Source organism: Podarcis liolepis (genome assembly GCF_965112155.1).
Source record: "Podarcis liolepis genome assembly, chromosome: 6".
NCBI lineage: Eukaryota > Metazoa > Chordata > Lepidosauria > Squamata > Lacertidae > Podarcis > Podarcis liolepis.
In genome coordinates this window covers 1831291-1859121 of record NC_139559.1, presented here as the reverse complement: position 1 = coordinate 1859121, position 27831 = coordinate 1831291, and the positions used below count along the sequence as shown (strand labels likewise).

Here is a 27831-nt window from a genome sequence, read left to right as displayed (position 1 = left end):
GGAAAGGCATCCTGGCTTGCAGAATCTAAGCCAAGAAGCCCCTTCTTCCTTGGGGAGGGGGCGTCATTTCAAGCAACTTCAATTTCCCCTGGTCCAGCCACTTCAGAGGTACACGGGCTCCACCATCCCTTTCTCTCTGTTGATGGTACAGCTGGAGACCCCATGGAAAGGCATCCTGGCTTGCAGAACCTAAGCCAAGAAGCCCCTTCTTCCTTGGGGAGGGCAGTGTCATTTCAAGCAACCCATCTTCTGTGGAAATGTTATCTACATCTTTGCAGCTGTTGGGATGGTTTGTTACAAAACCTTGTGGGCCACAGGGTGTGGGGAGAGGCTGCCCAGCACTTTCGCCATCTTCCTGAGCCAGCTGTGATTCAGCAATCCTGGACAATGCAAGGCAGCAGGCAGGCTGGACAGTGGACTCACCGCTTAGCCTGACCCACCATGAAGTCTGGGGCCCTTGTGCTCCTTCTGGGGCCCCTCGCCCTCTGGGCTGAACTGACATCTGCCTCTGGTCGGAATCAGAAGACAATGAAGATCTGTCCTGATTTGACTGTGGGGTGTTTGCACATACTCCCATTTTCCTTCACCCATCCATCATTATTCAATGCCTTTCCCTGTTACTTCTCAAACTGCAAAAATCTGATTCTATTTTAAAGTGGAGTCATTGTGCTAAGGTCACAGAGCCAATTAATCCAGTTTAAGAGTGCAAACCTAAAGTTCAGGTATGTGGTTGTGCCCTTGAGACTGACCCAGAAACTCCAGCGGATGCAGAATTCCATGGCGAGGCTCCTTATGGGGTCCTTGCCGTGGGATCACATTTATCCAGTGCTTTACCAGCTACACTGGTGGAGTACAGGATCAGGTTTAAGGTGCTCATTTTAACCTTTAAAGCCCTATACGGCCTAGGACCCTCGTACCTACGGGACCGCCTCTCCTGGTATGTCCCGCAGAGGACCTTACAGTCTTCAAACAAAAACATCTTGGAGATCTCTGTCACCAGAGACCAGGGCCCTGTGGGACTTGACATCTTTCCGCAGGGACTGCAAGACAGAGCTTTTCCACCAGGCCTTTGGCCAACGCACAGTCTGACCCTCTCCTTTGGTAATCCTCACAGAACTCTAGCCCAATGGTTGCCATTAATTTGATTTTGAAATGATTTTAAAATGAATTGATTTTAGAATGTTGTGTTACTTTCATTGTTGTTAGCTGCTCTGAGGCCGGCTTCGGCTGGGGAGGGCGGGATATAAATAAAATAATAATAATAATAATAATAATAATAATAATAATAATAATAATAATAATTCCCTTCCAGGCCCCAGGCTCAAATCTCAGCAGTGCAGCAGCTCAGGGGCTTTGAGAGATGTTTTCCCCCCTCTGGGGCAGCAGTGGATGTGGGGCTCCTCTTGACACCTGATCTCATGCAACACAAAAGCCAGACTCAGCAGATGCAAGTAAACTCATGTTTTATTTGAGGCTAGAGGATTCCAGCAGCTTCTCCAGAGATGGAAGGAGGGAGCATGGCCACATACTGATGTCTGTTCCTGAGGCTGGGAATTTCTCAGTCATGGTAATCAGGTGCAGGAACTGGGTCCTCCTCAGTGGGGTTTTCAGTGGGAAGTGCTGCAGGAGGATCTTCTGGGATCACTTGGATTGTCAAACATAGACAACAGCCGAGAATATAGCAGCAAAACAAGAAAAGAGAAAGAGTCACAAGGGGGAAAGGGAGGCAGCCAAGTGACTGAGCATTTGGCCCTTAGGGCAGGCAGAAGTAATAATAATAATAATAATAATAATAATAATAATAATAATTTATTATTTGTACCCCGCCCATCTGGCTGGGTTTCCCCAGCCACTCTGGGCGGCTTCCACAGAAACCAAAAAACACTAAAATATCATACATTAAAAGCTTCCCTGAATAGGGCCGCCTTAAGATGTCTTCTGAATGTCAGGTAGTTGTCCATCACCTTGACATCCGATGGGAGGGCATTCCACAGGGCGGGCGCCACCACCGAAAAGGCCCTCTGCCTGGTTCCCTGTAGCTTCGCTTCTCACAATGAGGGAACCGCCAGAAGGCCCTCAGCGCTGGATCTCAGTGTCCGGGCAGAACGATGGGGGTGGAGACGCTCCTTCAGGTACTGACAGAATCATGCAATTGTAGAGTTGAAAGGGACCCTCAGGGGTCATCTAGCTCAACCCCCTGCAATCCAGGAATCACATTCCTCACAGACAGACAGCCAAACTCTGCTTTTAAACCTCCAAGGAAGGAAAGTCCACAACCTCCCAAGGGACACGACTCCACTGACAAACAGCTCTTAATGTCAGAAAGTTCTTCCTGTTGCTTAGTTGGAAATCCCTTTCTTGTATGTTATGTACTAAGCCTGGATCCTAGAGCAATAGGCAGGTAGGATCCTAGAATGCAACAACCTCATTGGCCTGCAGGAGCCGCCCAATCAGACCCCAGGAGGAAGTTAATCAGCCTATTAGGCTGGTAAGATACTAGGATACAACAACTGATTGGCCTGCAGCAGCAGCAGTCCAATCAGGCTCCAGGAGAGAAACATAATCAACCAATCAGATGGGACACATTGTGTAAATAATGTATATAAAGCCTGAGGTTTGGGGGAAATTCATTCACTGTTTTTGGCCTGCAATAAAGAGCATGAAATCACTACGCGGCTCCAAGTATATTTCAATGTAACTTAAAGACTTTGGTTCGAGTCTGTAATAATAAAATTTAATCCTATCTTCTCTCAGTCTCCTCTTTTCCAGGCTAAACATACCCAGCTCCTTAATCCGCTCCTTGTAAGGCTTAGTTTTGTAAGATGCTTAACCTGTGCAAGACATTGTGCAGATATGATTCTGTTTCAAAGAAAGTTCTGCAAGTAAAGTTTGAATAATATTTCTATGGGCCTAGACAATGTTTCATTTCTGAAGGAATTTCTTCTGATGCTTTCAGTCTCTTCAAACTGTGCAATATTTAATATCTGCAACATTTTTACGGCAGGAAAGGCGCTAGAGTTTTTAAATCCAACTTCATGTTCCTGCATTCATAGGAATAATGCAGAGCCCTTCATAAAGGGGGAAGGAATCACAGACCCTTCTCCTTCCAGGCAGAGAGGAATTCTGTGCTATTTGGTCCAGTCCAGCTCAGGAACTGAACTTGGGGACCTGCTTGTGGCTGCTGGTTCAAATCTTTGCAGCCCTCTTGCCTCTCAGCCCTTTCCCAAAGGCTCTGACTCCAAACCCTCCTTCTGAGGTCAGCAAAAACACACCAATTGCCCCAAACCTCATCTTCAAAACAGAATGATGCAGATCTGGAAATGGATATATACACTGACACCGTTTTGGGTACAGGATAGGAGTCAGCCTATTGCAAAGGCTGTTTTTCTTATTACTAAATGTGAAGGTAATGTACAAATCCTCCTTATTCTGGGGATTTGCAAGGCAATGTGTCAAATACACTGCAGCTGCCAAACTGTCATGTCCTATTCTGAGAATAAATTTGGAATCGGGGTGTCAGAATTTCTAAGGCAACCTGCATTCCTACAAGGCTCCCCACCACTGGATTTTGAATCCAAAGATTTAGCATCCTATTTCGGATACCATCTCTTATCCTGTGATTTCAAAACACTACATTCACAAACATCCGTACAAAGAATATGGCACAAAGTAATAATATTAAGAAGAACAGAAGAGAAGCCTGCTGGATCAGGCCAGGATCTGAGCACAAGAGCAGCCCTCTCCTGTGACCAGTGGAGCAACTGGTATTCAGGAGCATATCCAGCCTTTGGCCATGAAGGTCCCAAACCTTTTCTCCTAGTGGAGTTGCTCCATCTCCTCCATCATATGTCATATAAAGCCTTTACTAAAGATGCACAGATTGTCAAGAAAAGAGCAGAATACCTAATCCTGGACCCCTTCTGGCCAGCTTCTTCCACTTGCCCTATTGCCGTGGTGGGGCTGGACTTTCCAGAGGGGCTCTCGTGCATTGCCTGGTGGTCAGAGTGTTGAACTAAGACCTGGGGGAGACCTGGGTTCAAATCCCGACTTGGCCATGAGGCTCACTGGTTGACCTTGGGCCAGTGGCTTCCTCTCAGCCTAGCCTACCTCTCAGGGTTGTTGTGGAGATTAAATGAGAAAGGGGAAGAACCACATATGCAACCTTGAGCTCCACAGAGGAAAAGGTAGGATATAAGCAGAATCAATGAAGCCAGAAAAATGACCGCCTGGTGGGTCCCACACTTGGTACCTGAGATGGTTTTCCTGCAGGCTTCCTCGCAGGCCTCTGTTGTCTCGAAGTTGTTTTCGTTGCCCCCACAGCCACTGTAGTTGAATTGGAGGCACTGGTCCTCCAATGGGTTGTAGTAGTAATGGGAGATGGATTCATTGCATGCTCCATATTCGGACGGGAAGAAGCACTTGTAGTTCAGAGCTGTTGGAGGCAGAACAGATGGGTGTCCATGAGGGGATGGTCTCAGTCTCCAGGGCACTTAGGTTGGCATTGCAGCTGCTGCCCCCATCTGTTGCCCAGAGAGGAGAGGTGTGTGAGAGGGGAACAAAGGGGTCAGGGATTTTGGCAGTACCTGAGTCTACGCAGCGCATGCCGCACCCAATGGAGCAGCACTTCTGGGTGAAGAAACAGTCTTGATCATCTTGGCAGGTGTCCTTGCAGCGGGCAAAGACTGATACCTGTAGCACAGGGGGGCAATCACCAGGGTGCACTGGAAAAAAAGAGATGGTAAGGGGGAGATTGAGGGTTGGACTACATGAGCCTTTGGGCACTCTTCCAATTCAGCAATGATAGTATTTTGTGAGGTCTTTTCCTTCTGTCCTACCTGCAGAGGCAAGTGTCCAGCTTTTCCTTTGCCCAGGAAAGCCAATGGGTGGACCTGCTAAGTCCCTCCATAATGGGCTCTGCTCCCTCACCCTTCTCAAGACCAGGACCTCTGGCTTTTCCTGATCACCCACCCACCCCATAAGAACAGCAGAAGAACCTGCTGGATCAGGCCAATGGACAACCTGGTCCAGCATCCTCTTCTACCTCTCTTTCAAATTGGAACCAGTGAAGGCGGTGAAGGTCCTGCGTGAGTGTCTGGAGGCGGTTGGAGGATGGATGGTGGCTAACAGATTGAGGTTGAATCCTGACAAGACAGAAACACTGTTTTGGGGGGAAAGGCGGGCAGGTGTGGAGGACTCCCTGGTCCTGAATGGGGTAATTGTGCCCCTGAAGGACCAGGTGCGTAGCCTGGGAGTCATTTTGGACTCACAGATGTCCATGGAGGAGCAGGTCAGTTCTGTGTCCAGGGCAGCTGTTTACCAGCTCCATCTGGTACGTAGGCTAAGACCCTCCCTGCCTGCGGACTGTCTTGCCAGAGTGGTGCATACTCTGGTTATCTCCCGCTTGGACTACTGCAATGCGCTCTATGTGGGGCTACCTTTGAAGGTGACCCGGAAATTACAACTAATCCAGAATTTGGCAGCTAGACTGGTGACTGGGAGCAGCCACTGAGACCACATAACACTGGTCTTGAAAGATCTTCATTGGCTCCCAGTACGTTTCCAAGCACAATTCAAAGTGTTGGTGCTGATCTTTAAAGCCCTAAACAGCCTCAGCCCAGTATACCTGAAAGAGCGTCTCCACCCCCATTGTTCAGCCTGGACATTGAGGTCCAGTTCCAAGGGCCTTCTGGTGGTTCCCTGTCTAAGAGAAGCCAAGTTACAGGGAAGCAGGCAGAGGGCCTTCTCGGTAGTGGTGCCCTCCCTGTGGAACGCCCTCCCACCAGATGTCAAAGAGAAAAACAACTACCTGACTTTTAGAAGACATCTGAAGGCAGCCCTGTTTAGGGAAGCTTTTAATGTTTGATGCATTACTGTATTTTAATATTGTGTTGGAAGCCGCCCAGAGTGGCTGGGGAAACCAGTGGCTGGGCGGGATATAAATAAATTATTATTATTATTATTATTATTATTATTATTATTATTATTATTATATTATCACAGTGGCCTCAATGAGATTCCCACAAGCAGGATCTAGGCACATGAGCCCTTTCCTCTCCTGCAGTTTCCAGAAGCTGCCCTAGCTACCTGCAAGTAATCAGGATGAAAACTCAATAAAGCCATCAGAAGGCATCTCCAACTCATATTCTGCAAACTGACTGGCAGAGGCTCTTTGGGAACTTTCTCTCCCAGCCTGACCTGGAAATGCCAGTGGGGATTAACTGGGCATCTTCTGCATGAAATTCATGTGCTCTTCCCCTGAGCTTCCCCAGCTTCTTGTAGCATTTGGTTGCCTGCACTTTTCTGAACAACAACAAAATGATATCCAGAGAAATGTTTTCACGCATGGATCTGGCAGGGGAGAGGAGAGGCAATTTCTTACCTAGACGTTGCTCATCAGAGGTGGATGTCGACTCAGTCCAGAGGGCGAGGAGCCCCACAAGGAGCACGAGGGCAGCAGACTTCATGGTGGGTCAGGCTAAGTGGGGTGTCCCCTGCCCAGCCAGCCTGCTCCCTTATATTGTCCAGGATTGCTGAATCACAGCCGGCCCAGGAAGATGGCGAAAGTGCTGGGCAGGACAGAGTTGGCACCTCTCCCCACACCCTGTGGCCCACAAGGTTTTGTAACAAACCATCCCAACAGCTGCAAAGATGTAGATAACATTTCCACAGAAGATGGGTTGCTTGAAATGACACCGCCCTCCCCAAGGAAGAAGGGGCTTCTTGGCTTAGATTGGCAAAGTTGGATGCCCTTCCATTGGGTTCCCAGCTGTACTATCAGCAGAGAGAAAGGGATGGTGGAGCCCATGGGCATAGCCAGGATTTATGTTAGGTGTTTGTAGAACTTCAGTTGGTTATTTTGCATTGATTTGTATTTATTTGTGGAGGGCAACTGCCCACCTGCGCACCCTTGGCTACACCCATGGTGGAGCTCTGGTGGCAGAGACCCTCCTTCCTCTCCAAAATCCCTTTGGGTGTCTTCCTCTCTCATTGAAGTGCTGTTCCTCTCTGAACTGGCTCAAGTTGCAAATGGAAGATGTTCCTCCATCCCAAAGTAGTGAGCCAGGTGGTGACAGCCAAGGGTCCTGCACACCCCTGACCTGACTCTCTCCCCTGCTTTGCACAGAGATAAGATTCCCACCTTTGCACCTGTAACGTAATTTATTGGATTCCAGAGGAGCCAGACTTTGCTTTCTCAGAAGCGATAGAATTATTTTTGTTGTTTATTAATTATTGTTGTTGTTTAGTCGTTTAGTCGTGTCTGCCTCTTTGTGACCCCCTGGACCAGAACACACGAGGCCCTCCTGTCTTCCACTGCCTCCCACAGTTTGGTCAAACTCATGCTGGTAATTCGAGAACACTGTCCAACCATCTCTTCCTCTGTCGTCCCCTTCTCCTTTTCCCTCCATCTTTCCCAGCATCACGGTCTTTTCCAGGGAGTCCTCTCTTCTCATGAGGTGGCCAAAGTATTTATTAATTACCTTCTATTAACGCTAAGGTCCGTGTGTGTGTGTGTGTAAGAGAGAGAGAGAGAGACTTCATGGTTGGTCAAGTAATAAAAAAGGTTACTCCAGCTACTTCTGAAGTGAGAGGAAGAACAGTAGGTCCTCTGTGTGGAGAAGATGGAGAAATGCTATTGGGTGACAGGCAGAAAGCGGAACAGCTCAACATTTACTTTACCTCTGTTTTTACCCAAAAGGAAGGTGATGTTCAACCTGGTGATAACAGAATAAGTGACGTAAGGAGGGAGCTGCAGCCCAGGATAGGAAAAGAGGTGGTGAGGGAACACCTAGCTACTTTAAATGAATTCAAAACTCCAGGGCCTGATGAGCTGCATCCAAGGAGCTTTTGAGTGTAATCTCAGAGCCTTTGTCTATCGTCTCTGAGAATTCTTGGAGAACAGATGAGGTCCCTACAGACTGGAGGCAGGCAAATGTTCTCCCCATCCTCAAAAAGGCAAAAAAAGAAGACTCAGGAAACTACTAACTGGTGAGTTGAAATCAATACCATGAAAGGTCCTAGAACAATAACAAAAAAGTCATGAACAGGCACATGGGCGGTGGATACAGATTCAGTCTCAAGGAACGAGGCAGTTCCTTACTTGCTTGTGAAACACGGACTACTTATAAATGCCATCTCCAACTCCTTGAAAGATTCCCTCAACAGTGTCTCCGAAAAGTTTTACACATCACTTGGGAAGACAGGCAAACTAATATCAGTGTACTGGAAGAAGCAAAGATCACCAGTGTGGAAGCAATGATTCTTCAACATGAACTTCGTTGGACTGGTCATGTTGTGCGGATGCCTGATGATCATCTTCCAAAGCAACTACTCTATTCCAAACTTAAAAATGGAAAGCATAATGCTGGTAGTCAACAAAAGAGGTTTAAAAACTATCTCAAGGCAAATCTTAAAAAATGTAGTATAAACACCAACAATTGGGGAACACTGGCCTGCGAGCGCTCCAGTTGGAGAACAGCCTTGACCAAAGGTGTCCTGGGCTTTGAAGACACTCAAACTCAGGATGCAAGGGAGAAACATACTAAGAGGAAGGCATGCTTGGCAAATCCACACCGTGATCAACTCCCACCCGGAAACCAATGTCCCCACTGTAGAAGGGCTTGGGGATCCAGAATTGGCCTCCACAAATAGTGCCACTGTATTCTGCTCTGGTCAGACCTCACCTGGAGTACTGTGTCCAGTTCTGGGCACCACAATTCAAGAAGGACACTGACAAACTGGAACGTGTCCAGAGGAGGGCAACCAAAATGGTCAAAGGCCTGGAAACAATGCCTTATGAGGAACGGCTAGGGGAGCTGGGCATGTTTAGCCTGGAGAAGAGGAGGTTAAGGGGTGATATGATAGCCATGTTCAAATATATAAAAGGATGTCACATAGAGGAGGGAGAAAGGTTGTTTTCTGCTACTCCAGAGAAGCGGACACGGAGCAATGGATCCAAACTACAAGAAAGAAGATTCCACCTAAACATTAGGAAGAACTTCCTGACAGTAAGAGCTGTTCGACAGTGGAATTTGCTGCCCAGGAGTGTGGTGGAGTCTCCTACTTTGGAGGTCTTTAAGCAGAGGCTTGACAACCATATGTCAGGAGTGCTCTGATGGGGTTTCCTGCTTGGCAGGGGGTTGGACTCGATGGCCCTTGTGGTCTCTTCCAACTCTATGATTCTATGATTCTATGATTGGTTAATTCTGGAATTCTACTGTAAGCCAATCAGGTTGTGGATTCACTTATATCTGGAGCATGATTGGGTGGTTCCTGCCAACCAATCATACTGCTGCATTGTTCTTGGACCAATCAGACTGCTGCAGTTTGGATCCTATTCAACTCAGTACATAACACCCCTCCCCTCTAAGTTCCAGTCCTGCCCGGGAGGTCGCATTCATAGTCCTCGAGGTACGCCGGCGGCCTACGTGTGCGTTGTGGCCTGTGGTGTTCCCTGGTCCGGGGTTCAGGTTCTGGCTCGTGTTCCAAGGATGCTGGCTGTGATGGGCCTGTTTGGTCTGGCGCAACCAGCTCGCTCAGTCGTGGTTCTGGTTCTGGTGTCCTTTCGGCCTCGCGGGTCCTCTCTGTATTTACTGATTCTGCCTCTCCTGCTGGCCCCTCCTGGTCTATGGGCCTCACTGCCTCTCTGTTCCCTTGGGACTCCTCTGACCTTTCCTCCTCCTGGTTTTCTCCTGGGAATCGTCGCCGTATCTGGTCGCAGTGGCGGATGGCGTTCTGCTCTGTGAAGGTTTGGAATTCTCCTGACGTAAATGCAGTCCCGTTGTCTGAGACGAGAGTGTCAGGGAGCCCGTGGGTTGCAAACAGCCTGCGTAGTACCCGGATGGCTGCGGACGTGGAAGTGGACGGTACCAGTGCGACTTCCAGCCATTTGGTGTAGGAGTCCACCACTATGAAGAATGTTTTCCCCTGAAAGGGGCCAGCGAAATCCACATGCAGGTGTGACCATAGTGCTCGGGCGGACTCCCAGGACTGGACTGGGGCCCTTGGGGGATCTGGGCGGGATTCTTGGCAGGCTTGGCAGTGTTTGACCCAGGCCTCTATCTCTCCATCGATCCCTGGCCACCACACATAACTCCTGGCAAGAGCTTTCATTCGTACTACCCCTGGGTGTGTCTCGTGTAGGGCTGTGAGGACCCTTTTGCGGAGGGGCTGGGGAATAACGACCCTGCTTCCCCATAACAGGCACCCCTTGTGGGCCGACAGTTCATGTTTGCGGGTTGTGTAGCCAGCGAATTCTGGCCCAGGGCTGCAACTGGGCCATCCCCTCCACACCCAGTCCAGGACCCGGGAGATGACCCTATCTTTCTTGGAATGGTGTGCAACTTCTTGTGCCTGAATGGGGCGGTCGGGAAGCAGCTCCAGGCTCATAACCTCTTGTGCAGATGCTGGGTCGGGGCCTGTTTCCGGTAGTGGTAGCCTGCTGAGGGCGTCCGCATGGCCCATTGCCTTCCCCGGGCGGTGAATCAGTGCATACTGGTAGCTGGCAAGGAAAATTGACCACCTGAGGACGCGAGGAGACAGCACTTGGGGGGGCTGCTTTTCGGGGGCAAACAAGCCAAGCAACGGCTTGTGGTCAGTCACCATGGTGAAGGGCCGCCCGTACAAGAAATCATGGAATTTTTTTACTCCCTTCACAATTGCCAGACCCTCCTTGTCTATTTGCGAGTAGTTCCGCTCGGTTGCGTTGAGTGTCTGGGAAAAGTATGCCACCAGTACCTCTCTTCCATCCGGGAGTTGGTGTCCCAGGACAGCGCCAATGCCATAGGGCGAGGCGTCGCATGCTAGCACCACCGGCAGCTTCTCATCGAAATGTGCCAAGACCGAGTTTGAGACAAGCAAGTCCTTGACTGCCTGGAATGCAGCCTCCTGGCGCTGGCCCCACACCCAAGGGGCCCGCTTGTCCAGGAGTCTGTGTAGGGGCTCTGCTACCGCCGCCTTGTGGGGAAGGAAGGAATGGTAAAAGTTCAATAGTCCCAAGAAGGCCTGAAGTTCAGTCTTGCTCTTGGGTGCTGGGGCATCACAGATGGCCCGTACCTTGTCCTCAGTCGGGTGGACCCCTTCTGCGTCCACCATAAATCCCAGAAAGTCCACCTGAGGCACTCCTAGTAGACATTTTTCCCTCTTCACCTTGGGACCCGCCGTCTGGAAATGGTGCAGAACGGTGCGGAGGCGGTCCTCAAACTCCTCTGGTGTGGGCCCGGCAATCAACACATCATCGAAGAAGGGGGTGACGCCAGGAATCCCTTTAAGGAGAGAGTCCATTAGATTCTGGAATATACCTGGTGCCACACTGACACCGAATTGCAGCCGCTTTACCCTGAACGCTCCTCTGTGCGTCACAATCGTCTGTGCCTCTGCTGTGGCCTCATCTACTGGCAGCTGTTGATGTGCTTGGGCCAAGTCCAGCTTGCCAAAAATTTTCGACCCAGCCAGGGTGGCAAGGACATGGCTGACCACTGGCACTGGGTATGCATGGGCCGTGAGGGCCTTGTTTATGGTACATTTGTAGTCTGCGCAGATGCGGACTGAACCATTAGGCTTGACGGGTGTGACGATTGGGGTTTCCCAGGGGGCATTAGGCACCGGCTCCAGCACTCCTTGCTCCACGGGCCGGTCCAATTCCTCATCTATACGGGGTTTCAGGGCGAACGGGACCCGGCGGGCCTTGAGCCTGACTGGTCGTACTGCGGGGTCAAGCTGTAGAGCAATGGGGGGCCCCGTATACTGTCCCAATTTCCCATCGAAAACCCCTGGAAATTCCTTGCAGATGGCGTCCACGTCCACTTGTAAGGTAGTGTGGTTCACCCCGGTGATGGCTAGCCCCAGTGGTCCAAACCATGCCAATCCCAGTAAGCTAATGTAGGGGCCCTTGACTACGAGCAAGTCCAGTTGCCGCGTCCGCCCTCGGTATTGCACCCTGAAGGTCCCCACCCCCACTGTGGGGACCTTACGTTTCTGGAAGTCCCGGAGGGTGAATGGGGCCGGCCTGAGTTTGGGACCCCCAGTAGGACACAGTTTCCTTAAGGTCCTTGCCGAGATTATGGATAGAGTTGAACCCGTGTCAAGCTCCATGCGGCATGGGGCCCCCTCTATCTGTACCTCTACACAAATTTTCTCTATGTTGGGGTAGGGCAACTGGTATACCTGGCAGTCCGTGAGCTCCGTCGAGTTGCCTTGGTGCATTGGGCCCCGGGACCTTGGGCTCTTGGATTGGTCATCTGATGCCTGGTGTCGGGTGGGCTGAGCCCGACACACCCGGGCGATGTGTCCCGATTTTTTGCACTGCCTGCACTCTGCGTTGCGGAAACAGCAGGTCCCCCTCTCATGACTCTCCCCGCAGCTTGCGCAGTTCCCTCCTTCTCGTCGAGGCAGCTGTGGTATGTGGGCTGCTTGAGTGCGCTGCTGTACTTGGTGCACCTCCTCCCTGTCAGATCCTGAGTCGTCGGTGAGGTCTTCGTGGTGGACCGTCGGTTGGGATGGCAGGCTCGGCCGTGCCTCTTGCGTCGACCTCTCGGCAGCTTCCGTTGCCAGGGCCTCCTCCAGAGCGACCTGGAACGTTAGGTCCTTCTTAGCGTAGAGGCGTCGTTGCAGCTTCTCATCCTTCAGGCCACCGACGAGGCGGTCACGAAGCATGTTCTCCAGCTCTGAGAAGTTGCAGAACCGGGCGGCTTGGCGGAGAGAGGTCACAAACCCAGTTATGGTTTCCCCAGGGGCTTGCCGCTTTGCGTAGAAGGCATTTCGGCAAGCCACCACTGAGGGCTGCGGCGAAAAGTGCCCCTTCAGCTGTTCCATTATTATTTTGTATGGAACAGTAGTGACGTCTTCAGGTGCAAGGAGAGCCCGGGCGATTTCAAATATCTCCTTTCCGCAGACGCTGAAGAATATCACCCTCTTCTTGGCGTCTTCTTCATCGGTGACCCCTTTGGCTTCTAGGAGGAAGGTGAAACGGGAGGCGTACGCTTCGCAGTCTCCAGATGCTGGGTTGAATGGCGAGAAGCGGCTGTTGGCTGCCATTCTGAGTTCCTTGTGTCCCGGAGCTGAAGCCTGGATACACGGTGCGAGGCAGCGGTGCGGCAGGTGGCGGTGCTGCGATGCTGTGTGTGGCAGTCAGCTCAGCGGGATCCCACCTTCGTCGCCAGTGAAATATACTCAGAGTCGCAAAGTGATTTCATGCTCTTTATTCAGCTCATAGTGGTGAGGAGGAATGAACGCATGTCCGCTCAAAGTATCTGCTTTATATACATTATTTACACAATGGGCTGCACATGATTGGTTAATTCTGGAATTCTACTGTAAGCCAATCAGGTTGTGGATTCACTTATATCTGGAGCATGATTGGGTGGTTCCTGCCAACCAATCATACTGCTGCATTGTTCTTGGACCAATCAGACTGCTGCATTCTGAATCCTATTGTTCTAGGACCAATCAGACTGCTGCAGTTTGGATCCTATTCAACTCAGTACATAACAGGTGATATGATAGCCATGTTCAAATATATAAAAGGATGTCACATAGAGGAGGGAGAAAGGTTGTTTTCTGCTGCTCCAGAGAAGCGGACACAGAGCAATGGATCCAAACTACAAGAAAGAAGATTCCACCTAAACATTAGGAAGAACTTCCTGACAGTAAGAGCTGTTCGACAGTGGAATTTGCTGCCAAGGAGTGTGGTGGAGTCTCCTACATTGGAGGTCTTTAAGCAGAGGCTTGACAACCATATGTCAGGAGTGCTCTGATGGGGTTTCCTGCTTGGCAGGGGGTTGGACTCGATGGCCCTTGTGGTCTCTTCCAACTCTAGGATCCTATGATTCTATGATTCTATGAGCCTCTTACGGACTCATTGTTAAAATAGCATTTAACGAGTGATCACCAAAGAGAAGAAGGACTCTCCTTCTTAGGAGGTTTCAAGTAGAGCTTGGATGGCCATCTGTCAAGGATTCTTCAGCTATGATTTCTGCATTGTAGGGGGTTGGACTAGATGACCCTTCGGTACCATCCAACTCTAAAATTCTATGATTCTATGATTCTACGCTGTGTGGAGTCCCCTGCCCAGCCGGCCTGCTGTCTTGCATTGTCCAGGATTGCTGAATCACAGCAGGCTCAGGAAGATGGCGAAAGTGCTGGGCAGGACAGAGTTGGCACCTCTCCCCACACCCTCCTGCCCACAAGGTTTTGTAACAAACCATCCCAACAGCTGCAAAGATGTGGGTAACATGATTTCCACAGAGGTGCCTGAGTGAGGAGGACTGCTTGAAATGACACCCCCAAAGAAGAAGGGGCTTCTTGGCTTAAATTCTGCCAGCCAAGAATCTTGCCCACCCCGGACCTGGTCCTCTCCAGTGCTTTGCAAAGAGGCAACATTTCCATCCTTGCATCTCTGTCGTAGTTCATTTGATCCCAGAGGAACTAGGCTTTACTTTCTCAGGGGGAAAAATAAATATTGTTGTTTATTAATTACCTGCCCTGTGTGTGGAAGAGATAAAGAGAATGAAATGGTTCTGGAGAAAGTTTGTAATGTTTTCCAAAAAATGTTTTTCTTTGAGATAGAGTATTTCACATGGAACTATTTAGTGAGTTTGTAGAATACTTGAGTACAGTATGAGATATTATTTCACAGGATCATAGAATTGTTGCATTGGAAGGGAACCCAAGCATCAAGCTTCTGCAACCTTGGCCCTCCAGATGTTTTTGGCCTACAACTCCCATGATCCCTAGCTAGCAGGACCAGTGGTCAGGGATTATGGGAATTGTAGTCTCAAAACATCTAGAGGACCGAGGTTGAGGAAGCCTGATCTAGCCCAACCCCTTGGAATGCCAGAATCACAGATGACCACCCAACCGTTGAATGCCTCTTACTGGCAGAAATTTCATCTTAATGTTTAAGGCAAGACAAGAATCTCCCTTCTTGTCATTATCCTCTGGAGCAGCAGAAAGCAAGCTGGCTCCATTTACTTGCATATATTCTGATCTGTAAATCTTACAGGCATCATTGTGATCCATGCCCCTAATTGCCCATCCGTTCTATGTTTGTTTGTTTTTTGCATCTGCACAAAGAACTCTGGGACTGATAGTACTTGTGAAAGTAGATGCCATAGAAAAAGCACACACACAAAGACCTCTCTGACTCTCCAACGACAAGTCCTAGTTGGATGGCTCCAGCACATTCTCTCTCTGTTCTAGAGAAGCACCAGGACCAGCAACTTGTTGTTCACATGGGGACTTGCTCTGCCTGTGCCGCACTTCTTGCGATTGGCACCAGCAAATCTTACCAGATCTGGACCACAGGGGTGTGTGTAGGGCAGAGGTTCGCAGAGAACGTAAGAGCAAAAGGAGAACATCTCCTGGATCAGGCCAATGGCTCCTCTGCCCACAATGACTAACGGGATGCCTGGGGGAACCAGGACGAGCTGGAAAAGTACTTTCCCCCAAAACCCAGAGTCCTTTCTGTTGGGGATAATTCAGATTGAAATTCCCAGGTGTCAGAAAAGGTTATCTATGTATGCTACAACTGCAGCCCAGGTTTGGTTAGCCCAAAAAAGGAAAACGAGCGAGGTTCCAACCAAAGAAGAATGGCAACTTAAATTGACAGAATATGCACAACTTACAGACTTAACAATTCTCTTATTCAATATGTTAAGAACATACATTTAAAGAAGATTGGAAAAGGTTTATTGAATATATAGCAAATAATAGTGTGCACCTGAAAACATTGGCAGCATTAAGATAAATCCAACAGGGTAAATAAGTTTTGATGGATGCAATAATGGAATACTGGATGGTTTAGTTTTTGTAAAATATGCGGGTATTTTTAATATGCAAAATGAACCATGGAACGAAAAGAAGGGAAGTCATTGATATTTTAAGTATGTTAAAATGAATATTTTAAATTGTAAAACAGAAAATTTAACAACAATTATAAAAAAAGAAACATAGAAAGTTGCCTAATACTAAACCAGACCATTGTTCCGCCCAGAGCTGACTCCAGCTGTCAGAATTTGCAGGAGGGATTCCACCAAAAGACTGTTACGTTGGTGATTATTTTATTATTGGACTGTCTGTCAGTTTTCCTTTTTGCTACGTTTTTATTATGTTTTTCTCATTGATTTTTTGTAATGGGTTTTTAATACTGAACACTGCCCTGGGGTCTTTTGATAAAGGGTGATATATAAATTGAATAAACCATAAAATAACGACGATGACAACGACAACAACCACATACCTGAACTTTAGGTTAGCACATTTAAACTGGATTAATTGGCTCTGTGTCCTTAGCACAAGGACTCCACTTTAAAAGAGAATCAGATTTTTACAGTTTGAGAAGTAACAGGGAAAGGCATTGAATAGTGTGTGATGGGTGAAGGAAAATGGGAGTATGTGCAAACACCCCACAGTCAAATCAGAACATCTCTTCGTTGTCTTCTGATTCCGACCAGAGGCAGATGTCAGTTCAGCCCAGAGAGCGAGGAGCCCCAGAAGGAGCACAAGGGCCCCAGACTTCATGGTGGGTCAGGCTAAGCGGTGAGTCCACTGTCCAGCCAGTCTACTGCCTTGCATTGTCCAGGATTGCTGAATCACAGCTGGCTCAGGAAGATGGCGAAAGTGCTGGGCAGCCTCTCCCCACACCCTGCGGCCCACAAGGTTTTGTAACAAACCATCCCAACAGCTGCAAAGATGTAGATAACATTTCCACAGAAGATGGGTTGCTTGAAACGACACCGCCCTCCCCAAGGAAGAAGGGGCTTCTTGGTTTAGATTGGCAAAGTTGGATGTCCTTCCATTGGGTTCCCAGCTGTAATATCAGCAGAGAGAAAGGGATGGTGGAGCCCATGGGCGGAGCCAGGATTTATGTTAGGTGTGGGCAGAACCTCAGTTAGTTATTTTGCATTGATTTTTATTTATGGGGGGGGGGGATTCCCAACCTGCCCTCCTTTGGCTACATCCATGGTGGAGCTCTGTTGGGAGAGACCCTACTTCCTCTCCGAAGCCCCTTTTTGGTGTCTTCCTCACTCACTGAAGTGCTCAGCCTATGTCCCTCTGAACTGGCTGGACCAGGGCAAATGGCAGTTGCTTGAAATGATGCCCCCTCCCCAAGGAAAAAGGGGCTTCTTGGCTTAGATTCTGCAAGCCAGGATGCCTTTCCCTGAGGTTCCCAGCTGTACCATCAGCAGAGAGAAAGGGGTGGTGGCGCTCTGGTTGGAGAGACCCTCCTTCCTCCACAAACCCCTTTCTGGGTCTCCCTCTCTGGGGTGTGTGAGACTCAGACCTGGCTGGACCAAGGCATGTTGTACTTGCCAGCGGAAGTGGCCATACCAAAGAAGTGGGCCAAGGGAGCCAAGGATCCTGCCCACCCCCGACCTGGCCCTCTCCAGTGCTTTGCCCAGAGGCAGCCTTTCCACCCTGGCATCTGCAGGGGTGCCAAGTGGAATGAGCTCTGCCCTGCATAATCCATCATGTGGCACGGGGCATGCACCCCATCTGAATGCCAATGCCCATCGACTGCGGGGGGGGGGCATACAAATATTTGGCTCCTAGGGCCATCTGTAACATGATTGTTACAGGGAAGTCAAACTTTGCTTTATCAGAAGAGATAGAATTGTTGTTGTTGTTTAATAATTACATTATCTTAACCCTAAGGTCCCAGTGTGTTGTGTGTGTGTGTGTGTGTGTGTGTGAGAGAGAGAGAGAGAGAGAGAGAGAGAGAGAGAGAGAGAGAAATGAATCTGGAGAATGAAGTTCATGCAGCTCTTACCAGTAGAAAGTTTTTCCAGTATTTAGTTGGAATCCGGTCCTATCTTCTGAAGCAGCAAAATGCAATTTCCTTGCATATATTCTTAGCCTTATATTCTGAGCTTTCACATGATTTGCATGTCTATCGGGGCACGTTCTTGGGGTTGCTATAGCAGGTTCCCCCCTGGTGGCGGAGGGAGCGTGCTGTGTGTGCTCCAAATGTGGAACTGATTTTTGTATTTAGTATTTAGTATTTAGGAATGCAGGAGGAAGAGAGCACAAGGGCTGGAGAAATAATAATAAATAACTATTTCATTGTGAGCTCCTTTGGGGATAAGAAAAGTGGCCAATACCTCTTTCGACAGCAGTGGTTCCCAAAGCATACCTGAAGGAGCATATCCACCTCCATTGTTCAGCCTGGACACTGAGGTCCAGCGCCGAGAGCCTCCTGACGGTTCTCTCATTGCAAGAAGCAAAGCTACAGGGAACCAGGCAGAGGGCCTTCTCGGTGGTGGCACCTGCCATGTGGAACACCCTCCCACCAGATGTCAAGGAAATAAACCACTATCTAAAGACATCTGAAGGCAGCCCTGTTTAGGGTAGTTTTTAATGTTTGATGTTTTATTGTGTTTTGAATAGTCTGTTGGAGCTGCCAAGAGTGGCTGGGGAAACCCAGCCAGATGGGCAGGGTATAAATTATTATTATTATTATTATTATTATTATTATTATTATTATTATTATTAGTGCATGGCAGCGCCCCCTCGTGGGGAATTAACTGGGGGTGGCAGGGGATGCTGGAGGTGCAAATGACTATCAAACCTTGAAAAGCTGGCATCCTTGGATCAGGTTCATCCATTTGGCTGATTTAATTAACCTATATAGTTTGAACAAAGGCACAATTACTTGTGCAACCTGGAAATTGCCACTATCCCTTCCTTTCGTTATTATCTTTTGTCTTCCCATTCTTTTCCCCATTCATAAAATAGCTGACCAATCAGGAGCTGTTATTTGCTCTTAAAGCGGGAGCACCCATTGTTCAGGGCGTCTCTCTGCTTCCTTTACATTGTAGTTTGAGGTTTTGGTGCAACAATAAAGATCAGGCCTCCTGGCTGCTGTTTTGGTTCAGTATCTTGGCTGAAGCCTTTTGTTTGATGATCCAGCTCGAGCCTGGGGAACTCCCTGCTACACTGGTTACTGTTTGAATTTCAGTGCTATTATCTCCCTTAGTGGGCTGGCTCAAACGACAACTCTGAATATTGTTTTTTATATGGTGCGGTAAGGGGGAACTGGGGGTGAATTTATGGAACCAAGGGGGGAGTGACCCAAAAAGGTTTGAGAGCCACAGATTATCCTCTTCCCTTCCAGGCCCCAGGCCCAAATCTCCCCAGCCCAGCAGCTGAGGGGCTTTGAGAGATGCTCCCCCCCCCCCCGGGCAGCAGTGGATGTGGGGCTCCTCTTGAGGCCTCATGTCATGTGATGCAAGAACCAGACTCAGCACATGCCAGAACGCTCAGGTTTTATTTGGGGATAGATGATCCCACAGCAGCCTCCCCAGAGATAGAAGGAGGGGGGCATGGGAACACACTGATGTCTGCTCTGGGGTTGGGGTCTTCTCAGACAAGGTGATCAGGTTGAGGGACTCAGTCCTCCTCAGTGGAGTTTCCTGTGGGTGGAAAAGAGAAAGAGTCACAGGGGCAAAGGGAGGCAGCCAAGTCATTGAACACCTTGCCCTTAGGGCAGGCAGCAGCAATGACAGAATCATACAGTTGTAGAGTTGAAAGGGACCCCCAAGGGTCACCTAGCCGAACCACCTTAAAGAAGGAACCACATTCCTCACAAACAGCCAAACCCTGCTTATAAACCTCTAAAGAAGGAGATTTCACCACCTCCCAAGGGAGACCGTTCCGCTGTCAAAAAGCTCTCACTGCCAGAAGTCGGAATCTCCTTTCTTGTTACTTGAAGCCGTTGGTAAACTCACCCATGGGTAGGGCAGGATGAGGCCAGCAGGGCAGCTGAGAGAGAACCCTGTGGACCTCCACGGTCTGCCCCCTGCCCTCCACATGCACACTTATAAATATTTAGAGACAGAGATAGATAGAGAGACAGAGAAGCACAGATACCCAGAAAGACAAGAATCTTACCTGTTTGCCCACAGACCATCATGCACTCCATTTTGGTGTGAAACCGATTGCCATTCCCCTTGCAGCCCCCATAGACAAATATCTCGCACTTCCTGGTGGCTGAGTTGTAGTAGTAAAATTGTGAAAAAGCCTCACATGGACCAGGGTCCTTTGGCAGCTTGCAAACCTCTGAGGCCACAGAAGGGAGTGAAAGAGAAAGCAGAGAGGTTTTTCTTAGGGCAGGAAGGTGTCAAGAGTTCCAACTTCATGTTCCCTGCATGCATTCCTCCATAAGAAGCCCCCCCCCCCCCCCCCGCTAGAGGGAAGGAATCACAGACCCTTCTCCTTCCAGGCAGAGAGGAATTGCGCCTGGGCTCTTTGGGCCAGCCCAGCTCAGGGACTGAATTTGGGGACCTCCTTGTGGCTGCTGGCTCAAATCTCTGCAGTCCTCTCGCCTCTCAACCCTTTGCCAAATGCTCCAACCCCAAACCCTCCTTCCAAGAGCTGCAAAAACATATGATTTTGGGCACAGACTAGGAGTCACCCTATGGCAAAGATTGCTTATCACCAAACATGGAGCTAATACACAAATCCTCCTTATTCTGGGGATTTGCAAGGAGTGTCGTCCTCTCTTCATGAATCCTGAGGGCAACGCGTCAAATACACCACAGCTGCCAAACCGTCATTTCCACCTCCCAGAGAAGGACTTTGAAACTGGGGTGTCAGAATTTCTAAGGCAACCTTTATTCTTACAAGGCTCCCCACCGTTGGATTTTGAATCCAAAGTTTTAGTGTCCTATTTCAGATCCCATCTCTTATCTCGAAATTTCAAATTGCTCCAATCACAAATGTCCCTACAAAGATTATGGCACAAAGTAATAATATTAAGAAGAACATAAGGTGAGGCTCCTGGATCAGGCCAATGGCCCATCTGGTCCAGCATCCTGTTCTCACAGGGCCTGACGCTTTTGGGAAATCAGCAAGCAGGATCCGCGCCCAAGAGCAGCCCTCTCCCTTCCTGTGGCTTCCAACACCCACATCCAGCCTCTGTCCAGCTAAGAAATCCCAACCGCTCCATCCCCTCAATCATATGAAACATGAAGTCCAGAACAGAGCAGTGTACCCAGTCCTCCCAGAACTCTGGGCCCCTTCTGGCCAGCTTCTTGGATGGGGGTGCCCGCCTTCCCAGAGGGACTCTCCTGCCCTGCCTGGGGGTCAGAGTGTTGAACTAGGACCTGAGAGAGATGCGGGTTCAAATCCCCACTCAGCCATGAAGCTCACCTTGGGCCAGTGGCTTCCTCTGAGCTTAGCCTACCTCATGGGGTTATTGTTGGGGTTAAATGAAGAAGGGGAAGTTCAGCTCCTTGGAGGACAAGGGGTTATATGAACGCCATCAATGAAGCCATGAATATGAATTTCTGGTGGGTCTCAAACTTGGTACCTGGGCTGATTTTCCCGCAGGCTGCCTCACATGCCTCTTTTGTCTCAAAGTTGTTGCTGTTACCCTCACAGCCACCATAGGTGAACAGGACGCACTTCTTCTCCGATGGGTTGTAGTAGTAACGGCGGAAGGCTGCTAAACACCGTCCAGTTTTGGGCGGCAACTGGCACCTGTCACTGCGAACTGTTGGAGGCAGAATGGATGGAGGTCCATGAGTAATAATAATAATAATAATAATAATAATAATAATAATAATAATTTATTATTTATACCCCGCCCATCTGGCTGGGCCTCCCCAGCCACTCTGGGCAGCTTCCATAGAACCCAAAAATACAGTAAGATATCACACGTTAAAAACTTCCCTGAACAGGGCTGCCTTAAGATGTCTTCTGAATGTCCGGTAGTTGTTTATCGCTTTGACATCTGATGGGAGGGCGTTCCACAGGGCGGGCGCCACTACCGAGAAGGCCCTCTGCCTGGTTCCCTGTAGCTTTGCTTCTCGCAATGAGGGAACCGCCAGAAGGCCCTCGGCGCTGGACCTCAGCGTCCGGGCAGAATGATGGGGGTGGAGACGCTCCTTCAGGTATACTGGACCGAGGCCGTCCATGAGGAGATGTTCTCAGTCTCCAGGGCACTTAGGTGCCCAGGGAAGAAATGTAGGGAGGGTGGAAGGGGTCAGGGCCTTTGCCAGTACCTGAGTCCAGGCAGCCCCGGCTGCACATAGTGAAGCAGCACTTCTGGGTGAGGGGGCAGTCTCGGTCGTCTCTGCAGGTGTCATTGCAGGGCACAAAGGTATTCACCAGTTCCCTTTTGGGGCACACGCCAGGGTGCTCTGGAAGAAGGAGATGGAGAGAAGAGGACAGCAGTCAGTAGTGAGATGGAATTTTGTTTTGAATGCCAGGACTCACTCTGGAGCGTGTGAGGATATCATCAATAGGAAATAAACTCCTGAGCATGTGCAGAGTTTATTCCCCCCTCCTATGCTCCTGTTCGAGTGAGCCCCAGCACCTCTTCCTTGGCAGAATCCTCTGCCAGCCACGCACGTGTGCACACAACTGCCCTCCCCACCAGGTCCCCATATCTCCCCCATATCATCCAAGAGATACCTTCTTCAGCCGCTTGGCAAGTCTTCCCGCACCCATTGCTGCAGCACTTCTTGCGTGGCAAGTAGACTGAGGCACAGTCCTGGTCATTGTTGCAAGTCGCTAAGCAGTTCGCAGCCTGGCCTGGCTGGGGGCTCAGCCTGGGGCAATATCCAGGGTAGACTGGGGATGAAAGGAGAACCTAAGAAGAACATCTGCTGGATCAGGCCAGTGGCCCACCTGGTCCAGCATATCCTGTTCTCACAGTGGCCAGGCAGATGAAGAACACTTACTCCCCTCTGTCCTTGCCATGACTGGTATTCAGAGGCATGTATGGGCTGTAAGCCAACACTGAGTGCATTCCCAACATTTTCTGATATTAGGCATATTTTCTTCAGCTGAAATCTTGTCTAGGACCGACAACTATCTGGCTGCACAAATTAAGTCAGAAGATGAACTAATTATTTAATTTGCAAATCATGGAATTGAGTGTTTACTTCAATCTTTACACAACTGAGATAATTCAGCTTTGAATTTATGCACGTTTTTGGTTCTTTGTCAGTCTTTCTGAACCGCACTGTGATCTTGGGATGAAGGGCTGTATAGACATTTAATAAATGAATAGGTCTGTTTTCATTTTTAAAAAACAAAACAAAACCCACATTAATACTTGCAGGGAAAGGAGCCAGTTCCTCTTTGCCTGGAATGAATGGGGTCCCCCTGATCTGACCTGCTTGCACACCTGAGAGCAGGTGAGTCTCTGGACTGAGGCTGTGCACAGCCTGCCTCCCACCTGTTGGTTGGACCCACTGGCAGTGCGCCTGGTCAGCTGCCATGTTTGGGCAAGCCACACCATGGCGGGTGGGATTCTGCACTGCAATGCCTCTTGCCTGACTATGAACTACATGGATCCAGGCAGGATATGCACCAAACCCCCTTGTGTGCATGGATGGGTGGTTGAGAGCATATCTGGGTCAGAAGGTGAGGCAGATGGGAGGTTCCCGACTTCATTTCTCCCCCCAGAAAGAGGGGCTGCTGCTTACCCTCGCGTGGGAGCATGCACTGTTGCCCACAGCCGGTCTGGCAGCAGCGCTCGCTCCCTGGGCAGCTGTTGTCTCTGGAGCAGAACTGGCCGCACTGGGTGTCATTGTTTTGGATCAGAGTAGGACAGGTGCCAGGCTTCTCTGTAATGGAGAAAGAGAGAAAGAGGTAGAGAGAGGGAGAGAGAGAGAGGTAGAGAGAGAGAGGGAGGGAGAGAGAGAGAGAGAGAGAGAGAGAGAGAGAGAGAGAGAGAGAGAGAAATTGATTACCAAGCCCTTCATCAGTGCTGGAAAAGAAAGCATTTCAACTCCACTGTGAAAATCGAAAGCTTCTGCCGCTTAAAGAAAGAATGTAAGAGCAGCTTGCAGGATCAGGCTATTGTCCCCTCTATGCCAGCATCCTGTTCATATCTTCATCATTTCCTGGGAGATGGGTGGGGCTTGCTTCCAGGTACAAGGTGTGTCCTTAAGTCTCTCCTGCAGCTTACCTGAAAGTGGGTCTGGGCTGCAAAGGCCAGTGTTCCTCCTGCCCTGCCTCAGAAGCCCAGCAGGTGGCACCAAATCTGCACCCCTCAAGTCTGCTGCTCCCAAGGGGTGCTCCTCTTGGCCACAGCGGGGGGGGGGGGTGTCAGAAAAGGACTGGCATTTCAGAGGCAATGTATCCTCGCCTCATCTTAATGTGGATTGGGAATCCCTTTTCATTAGTTACCTGCTCTTCAACCTAAGGCCCCAGGGAACATTACAACCTTAAAACAAAACATTAAAAGCAGTTTGAAGCAAGTTACATCCACAAAAATAAGGAGATTCTGATTCCCTGTTCTTTGAAAATCTGAACAAGAGAGCTGAATCATTGGCTTAGGGCAGTGGATTTCAAGCAGTGTGTTGTGGGGTTCCTTGAATGATGGGCAACACTGGCCTCTGTCTCTCCTTCCCTCCCTCTTGTGTCTCTGCCTCCCAAAGGCTTGCACAGCTGTTTATTGCAGCAGCCCTGGCTATAAGCTCCACAGGCAAATGGCACCTATGGGGCTGGCCGGGGGATGCTGGTTGCCAGGAACTGAGACGGCCTCAGAGTAAGCAGGTGGGTGAGGGAGCCCAGCCAGGCAGTCCACCAGCCCTTGCTGCTGGGAATGGACAGACGAGTGGCAGGCTGGCCGGCCGACTGGCCGTCACTGCTTTGGTCTTTCTTGTGCTCGCTGTGGTCAAGGCCTGCCTGGGAGATGAGTGCCCACTGCTGCTGTTGCTGCTGCCTGCCAAGGTAAGGTGCTGGACTCACGTTCACCTTCGACCAGTCTCCGTTGGGCAACTAAGGCTGGGTATATGCTCTTCCCAGGCCATTGTGGGGCAGTGTGGGGAGGGAGGCACCTCTCTTTGGGGCAGGAGGGGCAGCTTAGAGACTGGGGCAGTGGTAGCAGCTGTCCGGAGGACTCCCAATGAGGGGGGAGAGGAGAGGAGGCTGAAGGAACACTCCACAAGAAAGGGCCAAAGCTAGGCTTTCTGTCACCCGGGTCAAAGACCCAGTCTGGCTGGCACACACACACACACACACACACACACACACACACACACACTCAACCCATTTATTCACAGAAGCCCTGGCAAAGTCTCATTGCTGGGAAGGGGAGGAAATTATATAAGGAACACCTTGGCAAGAGGGGGAACCTTGGCTGGTGGGAGGTGTCCAGTGGCACAGCAGAGTGGCAGAATGCCCCCCTCTCACTGAATTTCAGCATTCCCAGTGGGGAATGAAACCACACACCTTCCGCATGCAACTCAAGTGCTGTTCCCCTGAGCTTCCCCAGCTTCCTGAAGGAATTTTCATGACTGCACTTCTCTCAATAATTCCCTGAGAAATGCTTTTGACACATGCGCCTGTAAGGAGAGAGGAGACAGGATCCCTTACCTGGAAGCCTCTGAGCAGAGGCAGGTGTCAGCTCAGCCCAGAGGGCGAGGAGCCCCACAAGGATCACAAGAGCACCAGACTTCATGGTGGGTGAGGCTAAGTAGAGAGTCCACTGCCCTTCCTTATATTGGCCAGGATTGCAGAATCACAGCAAGCTCAGGAGGATGGTGGAAGTGGTGAGCAGGACAGAGAGGAAACTCTTTCCTCCCAGACCAGGTTTTGTAACAAACGGTCCCAACGGCTGAAAGGTTGTGGGCAAGCTTTCCACAGAGGTGCCTGAGTGAGGAGGAGAGCTAGAAATGACAAGCCGAGGATCCTACACACCCTCAAACTTGCTCTCTCCAGTTCTTTGCACAGAGCTAACCTTTCCACCCTTGCACCTCTAACGTAATTTATTCGATCTTAGAGGAGCCTGACTTTGCCATCACAGAAGAGGTATAATTATAGTTATTGTTTGTTAATGACCTCTTGATTAATTACAGGTTGAAAAAATAAAGCACAGTCTTATAAACAGTCTAAAACAACTTGCAATTATAAAAACAAGGTGGGTCCTAAAAACACACATCTCAAGTCTCAAAAAGCCAGGTAAAAGAGTTCCTTCTTCAACCAGCTCTGGAAGCTGAGCCATGAAGATGCCATCTGCTGTGGAACCAGGTTCAAGCTCCTTGTATTACTGGCAAAGCCCTGAACAGCTTGGGTCCAGAAGACCCCGGGGATCACCTGAACCCTGATATTCCAGCTCGATGACTGAGACCATCTGCAGGAGCATCTTTGGTCATTCCTTGGGTTACTGAGGCTTCTTTGACAACAACCAAGTCGTCATTGGCCCACTCCTGTGGAACTCCCTGCCACTGGAGACTCAGCAGGAGCCTTCTGTGCCAACATCTAAACACCTGCTGAAAACTTTTCTATTCTTCCAGGCCTGAACAGGAAATTGAGGATATTTTTCCCCATAATGGTCTGCTGGTGTACGTTTCTAATTTGTTTTTTTGCTTTCAACTTTTCAACTTTTAATTATTATATTGCCTGGTTTTATGTCTTTATATTGATGTAAACCACTGTGAAATGTTTTATCAATCAATCAATCTATCAACCAACCAACCAACCAACCAACCAACCAACCAACCAAACAAACAGTACAGATTCAGATACAAATAAACAGATCAAAATGCAACAGCATCAATAAAAAGGGACAACCCAAACAAGGTAACTGCCAATCTACGTAGGTGTCCCCCTGTCCCAGGAAGGAAAAAGGGAGCCCAGCTTGCCACAGGGGCATGGACACACCATGTGGGGTCTACCCTCCTTGCTCAGCTGCGCACCATGTGTCTCACAGGAGCAGAGGGAGACTGAGTGCTGAGTCAGCCTGTGGGTGGTGGGGAGGCCTCTCTCTAGCAAGCAGATCCAAACTTCAACCATGACGTCCCAGGGCCAGATCCTACGCCTGCCTGCCAGGACTCCTTCAGCCAAGAGCAGGGAGTGAGCGATGTTTCCTCCCAGGAAAGGGAGGAACAAAAGCTGCTATCTGACCTGCTAGAAAGGAGTGGGAGAAACCTGGCCGAAGGATCCCTCATGAGGACGTCGTGAAAGGAGGATACAATGCCAGCTCAGTTGGTGGATGCTGGAAATCAGGACTCTTTCAGCTACTCATGAGGGGTGTCTCAACTTGGTGCCCACCAGACTCCACCTCCCATCAGCCCCAAGCCAGCACAGCCAGAAGATGCAGAGGCTCATGAGAATTGTGGCCAATTCAGAGGGAGGCTGCCTTAGAGAGTCTTTCCCACAGGGGCTTAGAAAGATGGAGATTGGGACAAGGGAGTCCAAGGAGACACTCACCTAGAGGCATCTGACCAGACACAGGTCCCAGCTCACCCCAGAAGGCAAGGAGCGCAACCAGGCAGAGGCCGATGGACTTCATGGCGAAGCAGGTCTGAGTCCCCTGCCTGCGCCCAGAAGGCTTTATATCCCAGGCAGAAGGAACTGACAGCACATTTGGAAATCTCTCAGCTCCACCCAGAACGAACAGAAAGCAGAAAGGAATGGATTGGTTGGGAAAGGCTGGAGTATCTGAGTGACTGGAGATGAACCTTTCCAAGCCAGCACCCCATTCGTAGGCAGGCGATGACTCTGTCCTGGGCGTGGCCCTTCTGTTATCAAAATGCAAAGGATCACAGAAATGAGGAGCTGCCTCCAGGCGCTTCCAAGTGCCAGGGGAAGTGCAGCCAAAACCCAGGAGACCCGATGCCAGCCTTGAGTCTGGGTGGGCTTGTGCTTGGGGCATTCAGAAAGAGGGCATCAGCCGTGCCAAAGAGGAAAGGGCCCCTTGGCTGCAGGAGGCAGGTGTATTCCCCTCTCCAGAGTGGATGTCATTGCCCACCTGGGCTGTTTTCATGAGAAGAAGAGGTTCCAGGTGAGGTGGGAACAGAGCAAAGTTACTGCTGGGGCTGACAAGCCTCACACCCCAAAGAACATAAGAAGAGTTTGCTGGATCAGGCCAATGGCACA

At 49.8% G+C, this 27831-nt stretch overlaps 2 protein-coding genes across 3 annotated transcripts in view; both read right to left on the bottom strand.

Moving 5' to 3' along the window:
- Nucleotides 1–27831, bottom strand: part of LOC310709773 (ring finger protein-like) — a gene marked incomplete at its 5' end in the record, with an annotated part of 80050 nt that overhangs the window by 27604 nt on the left and 24615 nt on the right. The window lies entirely within an intron of this gene.
- LOC310708791 (uncharacterized protein) lies at nucleotides 1447–27831 on the bottom strand. Of its 2 annotated transcripts, XM_083507606.1 has the most exons (7): nucleotides 27163–27831; nucleotides 23430–23570; nucleotides 22411–22569; nucleotides 21999–22136; nucleotides 21305–21487; nucleotides 19885–20052; nucleotides 19243–19406 (listed from the first exon to the last, which is right to left on the bottom strand). In XM_083507606.1, the coding sequence occupies exons 1-7, from the start codon at nucleotides 27605–27607 to the stop codon at nucleotides 19384–19386; spliced, it is 1257 nt and encodes a 418-aa protein (XP_083363732.1). In that variant the 5' UTR covers nucleotides 27608–27831; the 3' UTR covers nucleotides 19243–19383. The 2 variants fall into 2 exon arrangements, with proteins under 2 accessions (XP_083363733.1, XP_083363732.1); XM_083507607.1 differs by lacking the exons at nucleotides 19243–19406; nucleotides 19885–20052; nucleotides 21305–21487 and adding exons at nucleotides 1447–1644; nucleotides 4250–4432.

Excerpts from the sequence above, each read along its gene's own strand:
- LOC310708791 (XM_083507606.1), bottom strand. The coding sequence starts at position 27,607 with ATGCCCCAAGCACAAGCCCACCCAGACTCAAGGCTGGCATCGGGTCTC. Across the intron at positions 23,571-27,162 it reads GTCTGGTCAGATGCCTCTAG|AGAAGCCTGGCACCTGTCCT; the intron begins GTGAGTGTCTCC and ends TCTCCATTACAG. Across the intron at positions 21,488-21,998 it reads CCGGGGCTGCCTGGACTCAG|TTCGCAGTGACAGGTGCCAG; the intron begins GTACTGGCAAAG and ends TGCCTCCAACAG.